At 42.1% G+C, this 22,579-nt stretch overlaps 1 protein-coding gene across 1 annotated transcript in view; it reads left to right on the top strand.

Moving 5' to 3' along the window:
- Positions 1 to 22,579, top strand: part of XDH (xanthine dehydrogenase) — a 52,434-nt gene that overhangs the window by 25,459 nt on the left and 4,396 nt on the right. Inside the window, exons 16-36 of the mRNA XM_065058646.1 lie at positions 445 to 619; positions 1,073 to 1,162; positions 1,791 to 1,960; positions 4,498 to 4,621; positions 5,029 to 5,148; positions 6,850 to 6,946; positions 8,876 to 9,000; positions 9,736 to 9,869; positions 10,549 to 10,636; positions 11,218 to 11,304; positions 12,730 to 12,921; positions 13,432 to 13,577; positions 14,160 to 14,241; positions 14,528 to 14,623; positions 15,342 to 15,470; positions 16,434 to 16,508; positions 17,351 to 17,403; positions 18,546 to 18,660; positions 19,271 to 19,336; positions 21,082 to 21,270; positions 22,358 to 22,525. Of these exons, the coding sequence (XP_064914718.1) occupies positions 445 to 619; positions 1,073 to 1,162; positions 1,791 to 1,960; positions 4,498 to 4,621; positions 5,029 to 5,148; positions 6,850 to 6,946; positions 8,876 to 9,000; positions 9,736 to 9,869; positions 10,549 to 10,636; positions 11,218 to 11,304; positions 12,730 to 12,921; positions 13,432 to 13,577; positions 14,160 to 14,241; positions 14,528 to 14,623; positions 15,342 to 15,470; positions 16,434 to 16,508; positions 17,351 to 17,403; positions 18,546 to 18,660; positions 19,271 to 19,336; positions 21,082 to 21,270; positions 22,358 to 22,525 (2,521 nt within the window). The remainder of the gene's footprint in view (positions 1 to 444; positions 620 to 1,072; positions 1,163 to 1,790; positions 1,961 to 4,497; positions 4,622 to 5,028; positions 5,149 to 6,849; positions 6,947 to 8,875; positions 9,001 to 9,735; positions 9,870 to 10,548; positions 10,637 to 11,217; positions 11,305 to 12,729; positions 12,922 to 13,431; positions 13,578 to 14,159; positions 14,242 to 14,527; positions 14,624 to 15,341; positions 15,471 to 16,433; positions 16,509 to 17,350; positions 17,404 to 18,545; positions 18,661 to 19,270; positions 19,337 to 21,081; positions 21,271 to 22,357; positions 22,526 to 22,579) is intronic.

The following is a 22,579-nucleotide window of genomic DNA, read 5'->3' on the forward strand; positions in this document are numbered from 1 at the left end:
CCTCTCTGATATAGTACACAAAAGGAGAAAGTGGAAGAAGTGTAGCTACACTTCTGCAGCAGTCTGCTTTTTGTGCGCTTTTTTGTCTTGCTTCCTCTAGTACTCCTTACCCTCAGAGATCCAAGTCAGTCTCTCAGAGAGCCATTTCCTTGCTAAATTCATTCATCCATTGAAGTGGGCAGAAGCTAGATGAGGACATGACATACGAAACTGATTTTTTTTTCAAACTGGACTGAGAAATCTGCGCTCTTATAAATTAATAGCTTTGACACACCTTCAGAAAAGATGACATGAGCCCAAGATGACAGCAAAGCTGGCACATATATTGTAAACAGAGATGGAACAGATGGCCTGACAGCTTGTGGGGCTGCCATGTCAGAAGAGTCTGCTCTGGTGATATTTGGGGCTGAGCAAGGTCTCTGTGTCACCTTTGCTCCTTTGCAGAGACTGGAATGAGAAGCTGCTGCAGGATGCCTGTCGCTTACTGGCTGGTGAAATGGATCTGTCTGCTTCTGCACCTGGGGGGATGGTGGATTTCCGACGCACACTTACACTCAGCTTCTTCTTCAAGTTCTACCTGACAGTCCTTCAGAAACTGAGCAAGAACCACAATGGCAATGTGAGTGCTGCTAGAGAAGGCAGATTTGGGGAAAGAGATCCTGTACGTGCTTTCTTGGTGGGGAAGGCCTGCATGGGGGGAATTCAGATTCAAGCAGAGTCATACCTGATAACAAACAATAGCAATAGCTGCCAGAGCTACTCTACTCCCTACCTGCATGACAGTGACTAGTGTATCTTCCCACTGGCTTCCTCGTGGCATCCCCACCTCTCTGTGGAAGGATGCTGAACTGTGGGTTCACAGGAGGATTCCTGGACTTCTCCTGTTTGTTGCATTACAACTGCTCTTATGGGTCTGTGGCTATTCTTTGCACAGAGCCTGAGCACTGTTTGCCTTTCACCCCGTAAAAGATGAATTATCTTCACTGAAGGATGGAGAATATCCTGGGCTACTGGGGAATGTAAGAAAGGGACTGGCAGAGGAGATGATTATTCTTTAACATGTCTCTGGCAGAACAATCTGTGTGAACCTGTTCCCTCGAACTACATCAGTGCTACAGAGCTGTTTCACAAAGATCCCATTGCAAATGCTCAGCTCTTCCAAGTAAGTAGCAGTACCTGCATAACATAGACCTGGGCTTTTCTCAAACTCTGTGCTGCTTATTTTCTTTTCTCCCTGAACTTATATAATGTCATTCCTGAGGCTTGTATTTGAATCTCAGTCCCTTCCTTGCTTTAGGGTACAATGTTCTTTGCTGTCATTGCCTGAGACAGTTCCTGACAAGTACAGCTTCATAAAAATTGCTGTGGGTAGCACTTTCCTCTTGTGGTCACCTCCGTATCCAAATTGAAATTGCCCTTCTGCTTTCCCCAGTTACAGCTGGTCTTTCTTTGCATCTCTCAGGATATATCTTCCTTATTTCTCCATTAATAACCTGTTCTCTTGAGCTTTGAGAGTAGAAGCTAGTTTCGGAACTTGAAACTTTTATACAAGCTGTCACATCAAACCCTTCTTTCCATAGCAGTTTCAAAAACAGAATCCCTTTCACTTCATTGTCCCCCTCTGTGGAGCCACTCCATCTTGTTGCCCCTCCTTTCCCACAGGGCTGAGCCCCTACCCCATTTCCCACCTCACCTGAATGTCTCACTGTGCCTTTTGCTCTCCCATGAATGCTTCTGTCCCCTGTGATATTGATATGAGCAGTAGTAGTCAGTCGTGTGTTTTACTCCAGGAAGTGCCCAAGGGCCAGGCAGTTGAAGATATGGTGGGCCGGCCTTTGATGCACGTTTCAGCAGCCAAACAAGCATGTGGAGAAGCTGTTTACTGCGATGACATCCCTCACTATGAGAAAGAGCTGTATCTAACGCTGGTGACCAGCACCAAAGCCCACGCTAAGATCCTGTAAGTGTTGCTTCTGAGTTTCAGATGTTGGAAGCATCCAGTGCCTGGTGGCTTAGAAAACATTGTCCTGTCAAGTTGCGGGTGAGGGAGAGGTTTCTGCCCTAATGGGAGCACCAGCAGTTCACTGCACATTGTTACATGGAGGGGAGCTCTATGTGCTACAGCCGCCTTGCGAGTCTGTGTCAGAGGGAATATGAGGGAATTAACACAAAATTCAGAGTTTTGCTGCAGCACCAAGCCCTCAGCCCTAAGCAAACTTCTTGCCTGTCCCATCTGTTATGCTTAAGCACGCAGCACTGAACAGGAGCAGGGTAGGAGAGCACCACAATGTCTGAGGAGATGTCATTTTAATTGCTAACCGGAGCACGCAACTTGAACGTACTTCTGCCTAAAAATTTAGGTTGTAACATGCAGTTCCACCACAGCACTCCTGTGGATGAGTCAGCTGTGTGCTACTGTCTTCTGGTTTTTGCCTTGCACAGTGCTTGCTTGCACTGGCTATGATCAAGCCCTCTGAAAACTTCAGCTGCTATATGTAGACCTGTTTGTGCTTGGCTGTAACAAGGTGGATAGGTGGATAGTATATGGGAAGTGAAGCTGTCTTTGTAAACATCTTGTCCACGCAGGGCATAACTGGTGCAGAACTTATAACAATAGTGACTATCTACCTCTAGAATGCTTATCCTGGCAGGTAATGCCATCTGAATTCTCATGTGAGTTTTAATGCTGTTATAGTGGGGGACTGACAGACTTCCCCAGTCCCTAATTGTGTTTACACTGTGATGGCTCTGTGGCTCCCATCTGCCCTCCGCTGCTTTGATGTGGGACACTGCGTTATGTCACCTCATGTCATCCTCAGTAGCCTTGCCACGTGCTGTTCATTCCTTAGGCAACACTTCCCGCCTTTAGGCTTCCTGCCAGGAGGTTCCCCACAGTGATTTAACATGGGATGGGCAGCATGGTGGTTATGGATGCACAGATGTGGTAGTCGACTCGCAGGTTATGAAAGAAATTGTTCTGTCATTGTAGTTAAATCTTAGGTGTTGCAATGTGGTCATTGATGAGCACTGCAAATGCATAAGCGTTGTTACTACTACCAGTGCAGATGGGACAATAGAGAAAGCATCTATGCCTGTGCCTGTAACTGTGCCTGTGACCACAATATGTGGTATTTTCTAGAGGTTGCTGTATATATTCTCTTGCATTTGCGTTATGCACTCACATTTCTAGCTGTGAGCCTGTGTTGTTCTGTAGAGGAAGTGGTAGAATGTTTCCTCAGGTGACAGAAGTATCTCAGCCTAGGATTTAATCGGTTAAAATACTGGGTCTGAAAACTTCTGCTTCACCTGAGTCAGATTTTGACCATTAACTGTAAATTAGAAATAGTCTGCCTCTTTATTTTTAACTAAGGGAAACTGTCAGGAGATTTTTTCTGAAGTGTTACTGCAGAAGCAAGGGAAAGTGAACTTTCCAAAGAAAAATAGCATTGTCCTCAGTTCCTGCGGTCTAAGAGTTCACATGGGAAAGTTAGTTTACACACTTAATGTCTTTTCTTTTAAAGTCTGTAGCTCACTGTGATGCATGAACAGCTACTTTCAGGCACAGTTTGTATCGGAGTTTCAAGAATCTAAACAAGCATGCTGAAAAAATTGCAGTAATTTACAGAAGACAATAAATCATTCAGCAGAAACAAAGCCATAGCTTTTCTATTCCCAACAGTTCCCTTGTAAAGCAAGCCAGTTACATAGCCACATCCAAAATATTGCAAAAGGAGCTTGAAAGTCTTTTGTAATACATTTTTATGAAGTGCTCCACACAAAAATTAAAATATATTGCACTTTTCTAGTGACTTTCAGTCCTGCTTGTTATTTAGTTGTAAATCTGTATATCATTCAAGCAGACAAGGATTTTGGCTAGATATGTCTTTTGCTGATTACCAAAGAAAGCCTTTCATGAAGCTTTTTGTCTTTTGGAGTGTCATTTCTTTTGCATACTTTTAAATACGCTACATGTCCCTTGTGACTGATACTCAACAACTTCTCCCTGACTCACAGCCACCTTTTTTTCTAGAGGTGAACCCACAGTAGAAGATACGTGACTGCAGTAAAATGTCACGTTTACCAACAGACAGGAAGGAATCTTGCCTTCACAGAATCATGGCAGCTAAGATGACAGTGGAGGCATGTCATCATCAACACTAATCTGTCTTTGGTAGAGTGTGTTGAGGGATCTTAAGTACATGTGGCATTACTATCAAGTTCAGATATGTCTTAGGAAAAGATGTGTGATACAGTATAGTCCAAGGAAGCAGACTGGTGATCAGACTCACAGTCAGGATTCAGATTAAGATCTCAAATTATTTTAGTTTAATATGTTGCCCTTTCTGTCTTGGTCTTGTATGATATTCATGTGACAAACTCCTTCTCTTTTGCATATCCAGACTTCAGGGAATTAGGCCTGAAAATGTATTGGTATCTCATAAGCAAAAAAAGATAAATGAAAAACTATAATGCTGCCTCTCCTTCTCCTTTCTTTAGTTCTGTAGATGCATCTGAAGCCCAGAGTGTTCCTGGGTTTGTGTGTTTTGTGTCCGCCAAGGATGTTCCTGGCAGTAACATCACTGGCATCGCTAATGATGAGACCGTCTTTGCTGAGGATGTGGTATGTAGTTAAAAATAGCCTTTGTCAATCACACTGCCTAGGAGATAAGATTTGTCATATTGTCTGGTGAAGTCCTCTGCCTTATACAGAGATAAATCCTGACTGCATTGGAGTCAGTTGAGATCTCAGCGCCAAATTCAGTTGGGCCTGAGTCCCCTTGCACTGTGTCCCTCTCTGTTCCCTGCACTGTTCTCCTCTAAGCTGCAGGTCCCTGGGACAAGCTCACTCACTTGGTTACTGTCTGAAGTTGTTTGTGATCATTTTCCCTTGACTGGTTTTAAATAGACCAGTCAGAACAAACAGATGAAAAAGTGCACAACAGGAACAGATGAAGGGAATTGTCATAAGCCTTTCAGTTACTGCATATATACACACCAAATGATGGTGGGTCCTAATATTGCCCGTAGGTCACTTGTGTGGGTCATATCATCGGTGCAGTTGTTGCAGATACACAAGAACATTCCAGAAGAGCAGCTAAAGCCGTAAAGATTAAGTATGAAGAGCTTAAACCTATTGTCACAATTCAGGTAAGATGGCTCAGATCCGCTTCTGCAGTTAGCTTGGGATGCTTCTGTTCTCACGTGTATGGCTGTTTAGCCACATGTTTTGTTAGTCTTTGTGGGTGCAGCAGGATATGGATAGAATGAAAAAAAATTATATTTAAATATAAAGAGCACACACCTTTGTGGTACTGATTTGGAGTACCTTAACTTGCTCTGCATTATTTAAAGGTAAAACAAATAAACCAAACCCTGGTAGATATATTGTGCTCAGCACAAATTTGTTTAAATGAACAAGATTACTGTCAGTTACATTCTTACCCACAGGTGCTTACTTTCAATATTCTCTGGTGTGACCCTGGTGGCTTCATCATTATTCATTCAATCTTCATTCTCTGATTTATAAGACTCAATAATAACAACATGAAAGCGTCTCTTCTAGCTCTGTCACTTCACTGCTTCTCTGGGGTTTCTACAGACCACTTGTCTAGTTTCTAAAGCTGATTAAATTAATTTCAAGGAGTTCACTCTCCATTGTGAACATTTCCACTGACTGTATGGACACAGCCCTTAAGTGACTTTTTTCAAGCTGAAGAAAATAATGTAAATGATTTGTCATCATTTTATGTCCTTTTTTAAAAAACAAAAACCAAAAAATCCCAAAACCAAAACCCAAAAAACTAGGAGGCTTGTTAAACAGATTTGCTTATGTGACAGTAAACACAAATGGTAATACAGTTTTCACATTGAGAAATGAGAAAAAAAAATGTGAAGCCACTTTTATTGGGGAGATATTAGAACCATGGGATTCTAATTAGTTTTTTTAAATGGTCAAGATTTCATACCACGTGTTTTGTAATATGAGTTGTATTCATGCAAATACAAAGGGTCTGTGCATTGGCTAGTCCAGAGGTAGGTAATGGCATCTGTGGACAGATGTTTTAGCTTATTTGTATGATTTGTGGGTTCACAAACGTGAATTTTTTAATTTATTTTTCCATTATGGAAAGCTTCAGCTCTGGCAAAAGCAAAATGCATTTCTAAAACTTCCTGAAGAAAGATTATTGTATATTAACTCAGAAGTGAACTATTTCTGCAGAAGTTCTTACGCTGTTTGAGAGATTTTTTTCTCCTTATGTCTCTTTTCATCTTCCCCTTCCCTTCCCTTCCCTTCCCTTCCCTTCCCTTCCCTTCCCTTCCCTTCCCTTCCCTTCCCTTCCCTTCCCTTCCCTTCCCTTCCCTTCCCTTCCCTTCCCTTCCCTTCCCTTCCCTTCCCTTCCCTTCCCTTCCCTTCCCTTCCCTTCCCTTCCCTTCCCTTCCCTTCCCTTCCCTTCCCTTCCCTTCCCTCCCCCTCCCCCTCCCCCTCCCCCTCCCCCTCCCCCTCCCCCTCCCCCTCCCCCTCCCCCTCCCCCTCCCCCTCCCCCTTTTCCCCCTTTTCTGGGCCACAGAAGTTTTAAGTCATAGCTCCGGTGGCTACAGACCTTGAGATTCTGGGTCCATAATGTGATATGCGTCACAAGGAACAATAGAAGATTGTACAGTTATGGTGTTTATTGTGAAATTGCTGTGTTGCCAAAAAATATTTTGTGCTGCTTTAAGCCAAGTCACTTGGCTGTTACTATAGTTAGAGTCTGATAAGTTCTTGTGCTTTTTGTCTTGGATATTTCTCCTTCAGTCAGAGGAAGCTTTGCTTTCACAAAAGTTTCATTGTGTCATTGTGTTTCCTAGGAAGCTATTGAGAAGCAATCCTTTCTGAAATCTGTAAAGAGGATTAATAAAGGAGATGTGAAAAAAGGATTTGAAGAATCTGATCATATCTTGGAAGGTGAGAATAGGCATTAATACTTCTTTTAAAATGGGATAGCTCGTGGCAAAAGAAGTCAAGCTATCAGCCTCCATTTTATGCATATGACACTGAACTCATGAAAGTAAGGCTTGTGGGGCCACATTTATTTAATAGTAAGTTTAAACCAACTGTTCATACACAAATAGCTTGAGAAAGATTTAATTTCAGTTTCAAACAGACTTGGATGCTCCCAACTGTGCCCCTGTAAACACTCTCTTCCAATGTAAGGACACATTTTTCTTAAGTAAATATTCTACAGAGTGATTTTTTTTTTCTCCCCTTCTTCCCCAAAATGTATCCATTTCAGCTTTTCCCTGTCCAAACATAGTCTGATCTGACTCTTATGGTCAGTCAGTTTTCTTTAACCCGGTGTATGACTGCATCTTATGCAAATGGCGCATACATGCATCTGAAAACCTGATCCACCAACATCAGTGCCTGTAGGTTTAATGAAGAACATGGCACTGCCCTATAACACTTTCTCAACCTTGATTGTTGGTCTGTCTTTGAGGATGGGTTTTTTTGCTGTGCTGCTTGGTTTCATTCAGTTGGAGTCTCCCAAGCAGGTTGTAGAGACATAGGTAAACATAGCAATTATAATATCAACAACTGCTTAAAACCTCTGTGAGCTAGGAGGGGAGAGTGCCAGAGCTGTGAATTCTCTGTCAGACCTGTGTCTTTGCTTGGTGTATATATCACCGACCAATAGCTCCTGAGAGGAAGAGTCTCCAACATCAGACCTTTGGAGAACTATGTATTTATCAATAAGAGAGTGTTGTGTCCCTCTTAAAGATCTGAGAGGGAAATGAAATCAGTTATAGATATAAATGCTAGTGAGAAGGGATTCTTCTGGAAGATCAGAGAAGCCTGCCCCATGAGGGAAGGGCAGAGTTATTTAACCAAAACACCCAATTCCAGGTCTGTCATTTATTGTATTAATATTTTGGTATGCACTGCCAAGACTTTCCTCTGCAGTGAGAAACCAGCGCTGGTGCTTCAAAGGTGTCATAAGCTTTTGTTAACTGTTCCTTATAGTGTATTGTGCTACACAAAATGAAAATACTGTGCCGGTCAAGGCAGAAATTGTTCTGAGATAGAAGAGTTGATTATTTAAAAGGCTGCAATACTCTGTGAATGCCAGGCCAATCCCCTCAAGGTGATGAGAAGAGTAGGCTACAGAGTAGGTGTTGTCTCATGCGAATGTGCATTTCTCACTGATGTATCTAATATAGGCAGCTATTTTGTTGTTGTTGGACTTAACAAAAGGAAGAGAGGAACAGGATTTTGAGAACTGCTTGGAATATTAATTTTCGTGGTAGCTGAATAGACCAGCGCCATGACTGATAAAGGAAGTTGATTCTGATATTCAGTAGCATGTACCATGAGTGGAAATTGTACCCTCAGCACTGCCAGGTAAGATGTCCTGGCAAAGAGCCACACATAGTGACAGAGCTGATTCCCAGTTACATCTTAAGGCATTTTGGGTTTCTATTTTTGTTCCCCTGTTTCAAAATCTGTAAGCTTGTATTTGGCATTTGGTCCGCTCAGCTAGACTACGCTTGTTTTATTTTTATCCTTTGTCTCAGTGGTGTTATCAGGGCAGTCTGGAAGGCACCAAACACTGAATCTTAAATGGTGCTGGGTCAATGGCATGGTGTGCAGGCTTATTTTTGAAAGTGTGTGTCTGGGGCATGTCTGGTTTGTGTGTTTATGGTGTTTGTTTGTTTGTTTGTTTAGGTGAACCAGAAGTGTCAGTTTAAGAGCTAGGGATATCCAGTGCTGGACAGTGCAAAGGGTTGTCATTTAACACATGTCAAAGGGGCAGTAACTTGTGGGCAGTACATGATGTGAGACACCTTGTAACACCAGGGACACCTCATCTTTGGGATATTTCTTTCCATTTTCTAGGGGAGATGTACCTTGCTGGGCAGGAGCATTTCTATCTGGAAACTCACTGTACTCTGGCTGTGCCGAAGGGGGAAGATGGTGAGATGGAACTCTTTGTCTCAACCCAAAACCTGATGAAGACACAGGTACTGTCTTGCTACCTAAAAGGCATTAGTTTCTCAGTTTCACACTAGATAAACAGTTGTTTTACAATTGATTCGATCTTTTCGTGAGTTAAAAAAAGCCACATCGTCTAAGAGTTGGATATGGGATCACAAGTCCATATCCATTCTACTGGTGTCCTGAATCTGCTTCCAAGTGACAAAGATGTTTCTGTTGGCAACAAATATTTGTCACCAAGGATTATGTGCTTAACCCTTTCTGGAGAGGGTGCTGGCTGGTCAGTAGGCATGGGTATTGAATGACATGTCAGAAAGAGAGACGGTGCAAACACAAGCTATGTATACACCAACTGTGTCATCTTGTGAGATAGGCTGCTGGCACTAAGGGGTGTCTTTGACCTGTTTATTGGTTCACCAAAACTGTCCATAGGTCTCATAATTGAGTGAGCAGAATGGACAGGGTGGTATGTACATGAAACCTTGTGCTAAATTAGACCTATGTCTTGGTAACCTCATCTCATGTTAATCTCATCCAGAATCTGGTGCTGTCTTCTAAAGCACTGTGTTCCTTCCCACCTCAGAGATTAAATACTGAGCTTGTTGGTTCCAGTTGCAACAAATTCAATTGGAAGACCAACAGGACCTGCAAAATAACAGAGTATTTGTACTGTTGCAATGGTTGCAGAAATGCAGTCTGTTGGTGTCTAGTTCTTAACACCAGCCCAGCTCTGTGCATGCTGCTCTTCTCTTTTTCTTCAGGAGTTCGCTGCTAATGCATTAGGAGTCCCTTCAAATCGAGTTGTGGTTCGAGTGAAAAGAATGGGAGGAGGATTTGGAGGAAAAGAGACTAGGAGTACTATTTTGACAACTGCAGTGGCTGTAGCAGCCTTCAAGTAAGTTTGGGTGTGAGGAACAAGGCTTTTTCCTTTCAGACTAATTTCTCTAATTATGTGCATTTGTTGAATACGTGTGCATTGTTTTCTTTCTTTTATCATTGCCAGCCAAATCACTGTTTTTATATCCCAGAGGTTATGAAATAACATCTATGGAATTCACTAGATACTTTTACAACCTGAAGAGAGGGATTGGGAAGGTAGAGTTGTTAGAAAATGAAGAACTCTTTTCCTCCTTGTTTTCATCCTTGGATAATAAATAAGCAAATAAACAAGGTCAAATTGAAGGCTAGTCAGCATTTACTTAGCATTATTACATAATTCATATGACATTCTCTCTTGCAAAGCCAAAAGAGGTCCTTGGGAAATAGTCTAGAAAACACTGATTGCTTGGTTTCTAGCACCTGTTTCTCTGCGAAGTCATCCTTCTTTCTAATATGAGTCTCCACATGAGTTTTCATTAAGAGGTCCCAGCCTCTAAGGTATTAATTTGTTTTATTTTGTTTTGTTTTGTTTTTAACTCAATCTTGCAATTTTGTTTATGTAAACCAAGCAGTTTACCCCAAACTCCCCATTGCCGCTCTGGAAAGACTGTGCTCACCAGAAAGAGGAGAGCCTTGCCCTGTAGGAATTGTATTGTGCATTTCAGGCTTTGCCTGATAAATGTGTCCTTTGACAGAACTGGCCGCCCAGTGAGGTGCATGCTGGATCGAGATGAGGACATGTTGATAAGTGGTGGGAGACATCCCTTCCTGGGCAGGTACAAGGTATGCATACACGTAAAATGAATGCATGTTGTCTCAGTGTTGTCACCTAAAACAGCAGAGTAGTAAAAGACTGTGAAAAAATGGTCCAGCTCGGTTATAGCATTTTTCCTGTTAAACTCCTGCAGAAGTTTTTTTTTTACTCAGATAGTTCCCTTCTTGTGACCTCAGCATAAATACTTCCATCTCCCTTGCAACCAAGACTTTGCCTTTGTTCACAATCACATCAGTCTTATATGCCTCCCTGTTTGTTTACGGTTTCATACTATTTGTTTTGTGAACTTCGTTTCCTCTTCAATCCCCTGGATGGGGATGCTTCCGCTTTTCAAAGCCAAAACCTGTTAAGGAAGGTATGTCTGTGACAAGTGGCCAGCATTTATTTTAGAAAAGCTCTCTGGAGCAATATTAAGGTGTATAGATGGACCCATTACTGAGAAGCTTCCTCAGTTGCTACTTGTGCTGGTCCTATGCTGCAGCAGAGGATGGTCAGCCTTTTCACCTGTATGAGGTCTATTCAGTTTTTGGAGGGAAGCACAAAACAACATTTTGTAGAAAACTGATTACTGAGGAGACTTTCTTGACAGGTCGGTTTCATGAAGAACGGGAGAGTCAAGAGTCTGCAGGTGTCATACTACAGCAATGGGGGCAACTCTGTAGACCTCTCTTATGGTGTAAGTAAAATTTTCTGATGGCTAACTAGGTGGAATATGTTTCCACCTTTTGCTCTGACTTGGGAGAGTTGTCGTCTACAGCATTGCTTGCACATCCTGCACTCTGACATGACTAAAACCAGACCTTGATGGGTTTTTGGAGCTGCTCTCCGAGCCAACTCACCTGCCTTGGCATGTGCCACATAATTCTTATGCTGTAATAACTTGCAAAAGTTATTACAGGCATAAGAATCAAGAAAGCTTGCTTTACATTACAGCGGGCTGTGATGGGAAACTTGTTGCACAATGCATGATGACTGATAGTTCCCCAGCCTTAGGGAAAGCTGGTTCCTTGGAAAAAGAAACATCCAAGTCAATGGGCTGATGGGGCAGAGTGCCTAAATCAGCACACTTGTCAAGGACTGGCTAAAACTAACACTGGCTTCACGAGCACTAAGGACAAGAATGGGCCTGAGCTCTGAGTTTTCTCCAAGAATTTTTATGCTGATGAGTAAAAAACGAGTCCTTTTCGGTCATGTGGGTGACAAACCCAATAGCCTACTGTCAGTCATGTTTATTCTAGCTCCCTTTCTCTAGTCCACTAAGCCTTTAATAATTTTCTACAAAAATTAATCCAATATCAGTAGGGGAGAACTGCAAGAGCTCTGTACCAGAGCCATATTCAATGCTAGCAATGTGGTTGGTGCTGTGCAGAGCAGAATGGCAGGCAAGTGTCTTTGCATAAACTAAGGGCCTGGTTGATAGTACATCAGTGTGAATTGTCTCTCTGTATCTGAATCAGGGGATTGGAAAGAGGTCCATGTTGAAGTAAGTTTGGATGTGCATCATCTCCTCTCTGTGCTGCTGCTGGAAGGGAAATCTGGGAACACAAACCAGAAAGAAGCACTGGCTCTTTCCCAGTTTGGACAATAAGTGGACAAAGATCTCAAATCTTGCAGTTTAGATGTAGCTATTGAAAACATTTATTTCACATAGTGGCCCTTACTGCCATAGCCCAGCTGCTGAGTCACTTGACATCAGAAAGACTGTCCAGTAACAGATTATTCAGTATAATTAAGAGAAGATTCTGGTTATTCCAGGTAGGTAAAGATGTTTAGTGGCAGTTCAGCTCAGCGTGAGCCCAGGGTCAACAAAGGACTTTGAAGCTCCATTTGTCTCAGGGTCATAAGTGTCAGCAGAGAAATGTGCTTATTGTCCTGTCCTTCAGGAGGTTACCACTTGATGCTCCATTGCAGATGGGAGGGAGTACTGGCTGCACCTCAGTGCTGATCCAGCTGTGTTCACTGAGAACTGCAGGGTGCAAGAGAAAGTGCTGGTTCTTGTAAATTATGTTCAGAGCTTTCAAACCTCGCTTTGGCAGCTGGTGAGAAGTCTGACATGTGATGCACACAAAATGTGTTCACTCCCATTCATTCTCTTCACCAGGTTATGGACAGAGCTCTATTACATTTGGATAACTCCTACAACATCCCCAACGTCAGCGCGGTGGGCACTGTTTGCAAGACCAACTTGGCTTCCAACACAGCCTTCCGTGGCTTTGGAGGTCCCCAAGGAATGATGATTGCTGAGTGCTGGATGAGTGATCTTGCTCGGAAGTGTGGCCTGCCACCTGAAGAGGTACGGATCCACTGACACGTTTCAGGGTGGTGCTGCCTTTGAACAAGCTCTGAGAACTGGAAACAACCACAGAAATTTTGAAACATAAGAACTTTTGCTTGATTTTTACTTAGCCCTTAGCAGGATCTCAAATTTTCTCTAAGATAGCCACATTATAGCATGAATTATTTTCTGATTGGTTAGAATCCCTCAGTATCCTTAACTGTGTAACATCTGCTTTAAGGATAGATATTCAGGTTTAAGGATATATATTAAAAAAATGTCCAAAGTCACTAGGTACCCTGATCTTACTAACAATGAGCTTAAGCCCCAGTCTGTCTTAAAAATTCCCAGCCTTAATGTCTTAGTCCCCATTTTCCCATAAATAGATATATATCTGTTAATTCTGTTGTTCTGTAGGTTGAGCACTGGAGTAAAACCAGGAACAAACACGCTTTTGATGTCATCCATTAAAAAGACATAGTCTGAAGCATTAAACTTGGCATGTCCTTTATATGTCTTTTTGGGAAGGTACGGAAGCTCAATCTTTATAACGAAGGAGACCTGACTCATTTTAACCAAAAGCTGGAGGGATTTACTCTGCGAAGATGCTGGGATGAATGTTTGTCAAGCTGTAGCTATCATGCCAGGAAGAAACTAATTGAAGAATTCAACAAGTAGGTGTTCTGGAGATTTTTACTGGGTATACCTGTTGCTTACAAGCTTCTGAAGTTTCCTTAGCAATTTGAGTGATGCAAAGTCAGACCATATATTTGTAGGTTGACTTCTAAAAATTTCTCTTTTTGAAATTCCTTCAGGCTCACTGTGGAAAGAAACCTCTGTCAGTGACCTGGTAGTTTAGATATGGCAGGAATCTTACCTGGCAGGACAATATTTTTTTGGGGAGGTGGCTCTCTTGAGTCCAGCTAGACTTTTCAGATGGCCATCAAGACAATTTGTGTAGGCCTTCCACTGCCTTATAGTCTTCTTTTTTTTTTTGGTTCGCTTGTATATACAACCGAATAATTATTAGTCCAGACAATTGCTTCTATAATGCCTGGGGGAGCATGTTCTGTTTGGCTTTCTTCTTGTTGAGACCCAGAAACAAAGCTAATCTTTCATAAAAGTTACCAATCAACTCACTCTATATTGCATTCAGGTATTTATCTTCTGCTTTGATACCCAAGCTGTTGTAGGGAAGCACGGCACTGTTACAATGAAAGCCTCATGAGTATACGAATAACCTTCTCTCCTTGCAGGCAGAATCGCTGGAAGAAGAGAGGGATGTGCATTATTCCTACCAAATTTGGCATCAGTTTCACTGTTCCATTTCTGAACCAGGTCTGTAAGTGTCATTCTTTTATTCAGTAGAGAGGGTAGATATATGTTGCCTTCACCAGTCCCTCCCTCCCTTTGTACCAAACAAGAGCTTTTCAGAGAAATAGTAAATGAGTTAAGAAAGAGTATACATTTTTCAAACTGAAATAAGCAAGACAACAACTACAAGTTTATACTGTCCAAAAGACACCACAATGCAGCTGTGTTTTCTGTAGCTTGTAACTACAATCTGCCAGGTACTTCACTAGTTCATTTATGGTGACTCTTGGATTAATGTTCCTTTTCATAGGCTGGAGCTCTGGTCCATGTGTATACAGATGGCTCTGTGTTACTCACACATGGTGGGACTGAGATGGGTCAAGGACTTCACACCAAAATGATCCAGGTAATAATGAGTTTGGACTTAACTGAATGAGACATCTTTTCAGGAAAATTACATTCACTGTATAGTATTGCCTCAAACCGCTTGACCCTTCCTCTATGGGTATGCATAGGGTAACAAATCATGACTAATTCCTCTTAATTGCCTCAGCAGCAGTGCTGGATTTCCAGAGTATTATTACAATTGAGTATTAGAAGTAGAATCTTCATCATCCTAACTCTTATTATGTAGATAATGCAGGTTATGCTTACAATCTAGCTTCTCTGGCAATTTCTTTTCATCCCATAAAAATACAGTTTACCTATATTTTATGCTAAAAATTAGTCTTATTGCAAACATATTTATTGGCATATACTAACTTCTTTATAGTTAAAAAGGCCTAAGGAAACAATATTGCTTTGACGGGAAGTGAAAGGGAAGCCTAATAGGATTCTTTATCCTCTGATTCTTATAATTGTTGAGAGAAGAATTTAGTTCCACAGTAGTGAAATGAATGCCTCTCATTGTGCCAAAAGTGTGCGTGTATGTGCTTGCACACATTCAGTCTGTGAATGGCAAACTTAATAATGTTCTGGCTAGCTCTAAGTCACCAAATCAACTGAGTCTCCAAGAAAAATGGATTTTAGGATGGGAGAGGGTAGAGGTTGCAGTGTAAGCTATAAATGCTTATGCCCATGTGTAAGAGCAGCTGCTTTACCAACTGTCTACCTTTGCTCTGCAGGTTGCTAGCAGGTCACTGGGAATCCCCACCTCCAAAATTCACATCAGTGAGACCAGCACAAACACTGTCCCAAATACCTCCCCGACAGCTGCATCTGTCAGTGCGGACATCAATGGAATGGCCGTCCATGTATGGAAACGGAGTTATTTAAATGAGTGGGTTATAAGCTGGGACTCCAGAGCATGAAAAGTTGACGTGTACTTATCTATTGCTTAAGGAAAATACAAGCATCAAAAGGCAATTCCAGGCTAAGGATACTTGATAACTTTTTTACCTGCTGTAACTTCTGTTTTTTTCCAAGTCGTTTAACACTCTCCTTCAGTCCTTTTGTAGTTTGAAAATGGACTGTTTTGATTACTCAAAATGAACAGAAGAACAAAGCATCCATTTAAATAGCTAGCTTCTTAGTAATTAATGTGGCCTTACCTGTAACAAATGTGTTTTACTGCAAATATGAATAGCAGGTGGTTTGTGGACTCTACTCCAGAACCAAAAACCTCAAAGTGTTGATACACTTAGAGCAAACATCCTTCTGTTGCAATGGCACGGTCGTGACTTGCTGACATGGTAGAGTTACTAATGCATATATTTGCAGGGTGTATGACTTCCATTGAAAAGAGGAATTTAGTACTGGTCATTCTCAGACTTGAAGAAAAGAGGAAGGCTGTTTTTATTCCCTGCACAACTTATCTGAGTAGGTTGAATTTCAGCAAGAGTATTTTTTTTTCAGTGTTACAGGGTCACCTTGCAAGGTATGCTAAGGTGTCCTGCTATGATTGGTACAGAAAAAGTTACTGTATAAATGGGTAGACTTCTGATATTTTGCATCATGGTCTGGAAAGTTCAGTGCTGTATTTAGGATTCCCTTCTGCTGTCAGCACAGCCAATCTGTTTTAAAAACTCTGTCAACATTTTTTCCTCCTATATAGCAAACCACCTGATAGTGAACTTTGTTCCTTTTTGTGATATGCCAGAGTCCTAAAGGCAATATTGATTTAAATAGAAGGTTCTTTGAAATTCTTATAGGACTCTTAATACCATAGGCTGACTTTTCAAATCTTAAAAGATTGCTTCTCTCTCTTTGTTTTTCAGAATGCATGTCAGACTATCTTAAAAAGGCTTGAGCCAATCAAACAGTCTAATCCCAAAGGATCCTGGGAAGACTGGGTAAGCTGTTTGTCATGAGAAAAGTGCGCGATGTCAGAGGTTGTTTTAGTGGGCAAACCCTGTATGCAGGTATATCCTTCAGGCCTTCTGCATCTCAGTAACAAAATTTGAGCAAAGACAGTGAAATAGAAACCTGACAAGGGGAGTAACCAAAGCTTGCAAGAGGTCATCCCCAAAACATCAGTTATTACTTTAATACTGAGATTTCTCCACATCCTGGGTCCAGTCTATGACAAACTTGACCAAATAAAAGTCTTGACTGGTTAGATATATCTTTCTAGTCAGATTACAGACCTGGACATGAAGAAACCTGATTCGTAGTGAAGGTATTCTGTGACCAAGATGACTCTAAGCTGCCATCTGCCTCCTGTAGTGCCCCTTGGCAGCAATATCTCTGTACCCTCAATAGTAAAAGACTGGTGAGCTCTAAGGCTCTCAGGCCATTTTCAGATCCAAGCTCTTCTCTTCACGGGAGGAGCTTTGACTTTGTGATTTGGAAATCAGGATAGGATTTCCCCTGGCCTCACTCAAGTCAAGATAACTGTCAGTTTAACCTTTGTCTCTGAGGTTGAAAATCTAACTTATAGCCGAGAGCTGAACAAACAAGCAAGTCTTATCCCTCCTATTCCTCAAGTTCTGCCCTTGGTAGCTGCTGACGTGTCTATTTAGGGAAGCCGGTGCATCATGATGTTTTCCTTGGCACTGCTGGTGCTGGGTAGCATGACAGCTGTCTCTCACTGGGCACCTTCTATTTGTGCTCTCCTGGAATTATGTTTGGGGTAGCTATTTTGCAGGGACTGGTTGGAAAATTACTGTTTTCAAACTCTTGTTCACTTTGCCAGATTAAAGCCGCCTATGAGAACTGTGTTAGCCTGTCAGCCACGGGGTTTTATAGGTGAGTGAATATCCACACAGCAGAGGCACAGCTCTTATTCAATTGCATCCAGGGAAATTCTGGGAGGAATTACAGCCCCTGTCCCTCTGTCACTGCTCTAACTTGGGGCTGCATGCTCTTCCCTACCTAGAAATGCTAAACTGAGATTAACACTCTACTGGCTGGGGAGAACTGGTTCCTGATGGAGAACAGCTCTTGGGGCCAGGTTGAGATCTCATGTAAATCTGAGGCAGATCTAACCTCACTCTAGCTGACCTGGGTCTGAGGAGGCACGCATGAACTAGGAGCTTTGATGTGGGCCCTGCTCTTTGTCAGCTTCATGACTGTTTCACTAGAACTGTGATGCAGGGGAAAAGGGGGCAGGGGTTGTCCATGAGAACAATGCTACTTACAACAATTGGCCAGAGCAGTATCCTGTCTGTTGTGGCATGAGCAGATACCGGTGTTTTCAACTTAATCCTCCCACTTTAAAGTCTTGCTGGTTCCTGTGCAGTTCTGAAATGTGGCACTTTTGTAAATCAGCTGTACTGCTGGAGGAAAACAGAGATCCATCATATCTGAGGCTGAGGGGTTGACGTAAAAAACTAAACACAGTGCTGAGGAGAAGCTGTTTAGGACTAAAATACAATATGAGCTCATTTCTGTTGCATCTCAGAAATGTGTTTTTCTCTTAACCAAGTGACTGTCAGTATTTTAATAAACCCATTTTCAGTGTAAGTAGACGGATACAAGGTTTGCCATGAACTGTGCTTAAAATCAGTTCTTAGCTTAATCCAGTTTCTGGTTCAACTTGATTATCCTCTGAAATTTAACGAACCTCCAAGAAATATTCAACTGCATTATAAAAGCAAAAGATTTGCTGGTGGATTGGTGGTAATGAGTTCATAATAGCCATCACAAGCCCTGAGATTCATGGGAAAATGAAGATGGCTAACACAGTTTGATAGTTTCAGTCAGGTTTTGGAATACAGGGCTGCTTTAGTAGATTTCTGTTTGTAGTTGTTTACACTTTTCACTTCTGCATGGGCTTGATGGAAGGGATTAATCAAAAGTGAATAAGGATTCTGATAAGTTGTAATGTGTTTGTGTTCGTTTTGACTGTTCATGGAATGAAATGTGGTTTTGTTTTTCTTTTTATCAAGAATTCCTGACCTTGGCTACGACTTTGAAAAGAACGAAGGGAAACCATTCTGCTACTTCAGTTACGGTGTTGCTTGCTCTGAGGTTGAGATAGACTGCCTGACAGGTGACCACAAGGTGAGCATGTCAGCAGTGAAATAGCTCTCTGTGTTCAGGTGAAGGAAACATTCACAGGGAGTTAGAGCAAATACTGGGTGTTAGCCTCTTCCTAGCTCTGTCATTGGTCTGATGTGACCTTCAGTAAATTTCTTAACTCCTCTATTCCACAGTGCAACAATCCGTAAAGTACAATAAAATGACAATTATCTACCCTGCAGGGATACTAGGAGGCTTAATGAATGATTGCAAAAGTTATTGGATTTGCTAAGTAAGAGATAGCAGCACTGTGTTAGCACAAAACAGCAGAAGCATACTGAAATTGAGTTAATAATTGAAAATAGCACTGAAGACTTAGAAAGAATCTGACTTGGTTATGCTCAGGTACAGAGCACTGACTCCAGCATCTTGGAACTAGTATGAATTGGATCCATTGGACCGCTGTGGAAAATTGCAATGTGTTCCTTTGATTTACTTTAGGCACGAACTCAGGTTAAAAGTCAGTATGGAGAGCTGAGCTGAGATAGATTGTTGAACACCAGCCAAGTGTGGGTAGTGCTTGGGTATATCACTCCTCCTGGTACAAGACCACGGTGTACCACTTCCAATGTTCTTTATTTCTGACTTTTAGAACATGCGCACAGATATCGTTATGGATGTTGGTACCAGTCTGAACCCAGCCATAGATATAGGACAGGTAAGTGAACTAGGTTTGCTATTTCCACGGTGCTATCGCAATCACACTACCCTCAGGCTTTTATAGATAAGCCATTATCCCTCTACAGGTTGTGCCTTTGAAAAAGAGCATTTTAAACATGGGTATCCAGTGAGGTATTTTAGACTAGCTATGAAATCCAGTTTGACCTACACTTAATTATGCAACAGGCACAGAATTATGTAGGGAAATATCGTGTATGTTGTGGCTTTTTGTTTGTTTGGTTGGTGTTTTTTTTGACTTGGATATTAAGACTACATGATATTCTCCAGTTATCACCTCACTGATGCTTTTCAGCATCTGCCTTGCCTAAGGAATGAATGCAGGCAATACTAATACAACGGAATAACCTCATCCCAAACATAATATCTGAAATGTGGCAGAAAGAGTCTAAATCCCACACCTACTTTTTATACTCCTATCTGTCAATATCAAGTCCCATTTAATTCGGTGAAAATTCTTCTGTGAATAGTTAGGGTGGCAGATTCTGTCTTCTAGCTACTGCTGTGTAGGGATCTCAGTAGGAAGCTGGATCAGTCACTTAGCTTGCAAATTCTGTGGGCAGGGACAAGCTTACTTCCATATGTTGTGCAGTAATAATCAAAACAAATACCTCTCAGGAAATAAAGGTAATAAACACAAAGTTGTTTGATATACTAAGAGATAAATCATTAGACATTTGCACATGCTCATTTAGTCATCTTAGCTCCCTTGCTAACTCTAGATGTTGATATGGCATAACTCCAGTGAAACTGCTGCAGGATTTGTGGTTTATATGAGACCACAATTCTCAGAGCTCTGCTATAGTTAAAATTAAACCTCTTCGAAAATGACATTTATTCTGAGCGAGACTTTTTTGGAAGTGACTAAAGGGAGAAGGAACCTTTCTGGTTTTGCAGCCTGTCGGTTTGGGTCTGGGAGTGAAGAGATGGGCTATATGGAGCCTGTCAGAGATCTCAGCTTCCTGTGTCCTTCCATGAGTAACTGCAGAGGATCTGGGGGTTGGAGAGAGAAAGAATGTTGTACGACTGCAGGAACATAAGCATGCAGAGCTGGTTTAATGCATGTTTGTGCCAAATCTTTAGGCTGGTCTGTCTGTCACATCTTTCTGTGGGCACAGAGAGCAGAGCTTCTTTATATAGGGTTGTTTGAGCACACCACCCTCTCTCATAGCAGCTCCCCCCCCCGCCCCTTTTTTTTCCTCTCCTAAAATTTAGAATTTTTGCAGGTGTCTGTGCTGATGACCTGAGAATATGCAGCACTTAGGAAAGCATTCATGCTGAAATAAAAAACATGACATAGTTTGTCTGCTTGTGTCATGTCATCTTCAGTCCTTTCAATCTTCTTGTCCTTTCAATTAACAGCAAGTACAACTCATTCAGTGTTAAACTGCCTGTGAAGTAATCAATATTTTGGCATTGATTTTTTTTTTTCCTGTTGCTTAATCAGAAAATTCTCGTCCTGCGTTTACAGCATATCTGTTCACGTGTATTTGTAAATTGCTTCACCTGCCAGGGAAATGCAGTCACAAATATATGGGAACACAGGAACTGTGCGAAGGTGCCAGGCTGTACTCAGCAGAAAGGACAAGAGTTTTGAGATGAAAAGTGGGAAATGAGTCAGAAGGGGAGGGCTGAAAACTCTGGTGGAAATCATCACTGTTTGTTCTTGTGCAGGGAAGAACAACACACAAAAAATAATGTAACCTTGTTTGCATGTGTTTGTAGATAGAAGGAGCATTTGTCCAAGGCCTTGGGCTCTTCACCATGGAGGAGCTGCGCTATTCTCCTGAAGGAAACTTGTACACTCGAGGGCCTGGGATGTACAAAATCCCAGCGTTTGGAGACATCCCAACAGAATTCTATGTGTCTCTTCTCCGTGACTGCCCAAACAGCAAGGCGGTTTATTCATCCAAGGTATACCTACCAGATCTGCAGGCCTCTCACTGCTCTGTAATTTTGTGAAGCTGAGTGTGATAATGATGTATGTGTCTAGATAATTTTTCCTGTCATACTGGCTTTATTCTGGGGTTAGGACATGTCCCCATTCCTTACCAGAAATATGTATACTCTCCATTACAGCTAGGAAGAACTGAAATAACCTGCACATTGCTGCCCTGATGGTCCATTAGAGAGAACTGAAGTGGCTTTGCTGTGCCAGTTCTGCTGTAGCAGAGGCTGCCAGCCTCCCTCTGCATGTCAGCTCTCTGGTTGCCCTCCCTGCTACCAGAGCCACCGTTGCAGATAACATTTCCAGCAGTGTTGCTTCCCAGATGTGATATACCACAATCTTGTGTCTGAGTTTTCATGTTGTGCTTTCTTTGCTGTTTCACAGTGCCCACATCACCCTTAAATGTCCATTATTAATCCACATGGCCTTCAGCTGTTCCCACTGCAGTCGGTGCTGTTCTCTGCCGTTAGTGAGGGCTGCACAGAGCAGGGCTGGATGTACAGCATCAATGAATTTGCTTCACTTATGGTTCAATGGAGCATTTAGAGAGGCCATGCAGCATCCTTATGTGTATATGCCTACCCAGGCTCCCTACAGTTTCTCTTGTCCCCTCCATCCATCCATAGGAACATCTTTATCAATGAGAACTATTTGGGTGATGAGCGCTGATGGCAGAATGAAGAAAGAATGGGTAGGCAGGGACCTCAATACTAGATAATAATTGTGTAATCCCTGAGGCAGGTGTTCCGGCTGTTTCAGAAGGACACCCAGTGATGGAGCATCCTGCTCTCCACCCAAACAGTTCACCACTGCCTTATCTGAATTTCCTTTGCTGCAGCTTTAGCATCCCTAAAAGTTGTGCGAATGAGTTAGGACCTTTTTCCTTTATAACAGCCTTGCTGTGTTAGAAATCTTTTGTTTTCCTACAAAAGGAATGAGAACAATTCCTGATTGTCACGTAGGTCTTGCTTATCTTTCTGTTAGACTCATGAACCTTTCCAGGGCCAGGACTATTTTGGGCTGCAGCCTCACTCTTGCTTTTGTTTTGTCTAGGCTGTGGGAGAGCCACCTCTATTCCTGTCTGCCTCAGTGTTTTATGCCATTAAAGATGCCATCTACTCAGCGAGGAAGGACTCTGGCCTGACTGAACCATTCAGGCTGGACAGCCCTGCCACCCCAGAGAGGATCCGCAATGCTTGTGTGGACATCTTCACCAAAATGGTAACAGCTTCTGGTTTCATAGTCTGTTCCCTAGCCAGCCTGCTTCAAATGGAG

The sequence above is a fragment of the Columba livia genome, chromosome 3 (genome assembly GCF_036013475.1).
Source record: "Columba livia isolate bColLiv1 breed racing homer chromosome 3, bColLiv1.pat.W.v2, whole genome shotgun sequence".
Lineage (NCBI taxonomy): Eukaryota > Metazoa > Chordata > Aves > Columbiformes > Columbidae > Columba > Columba livia.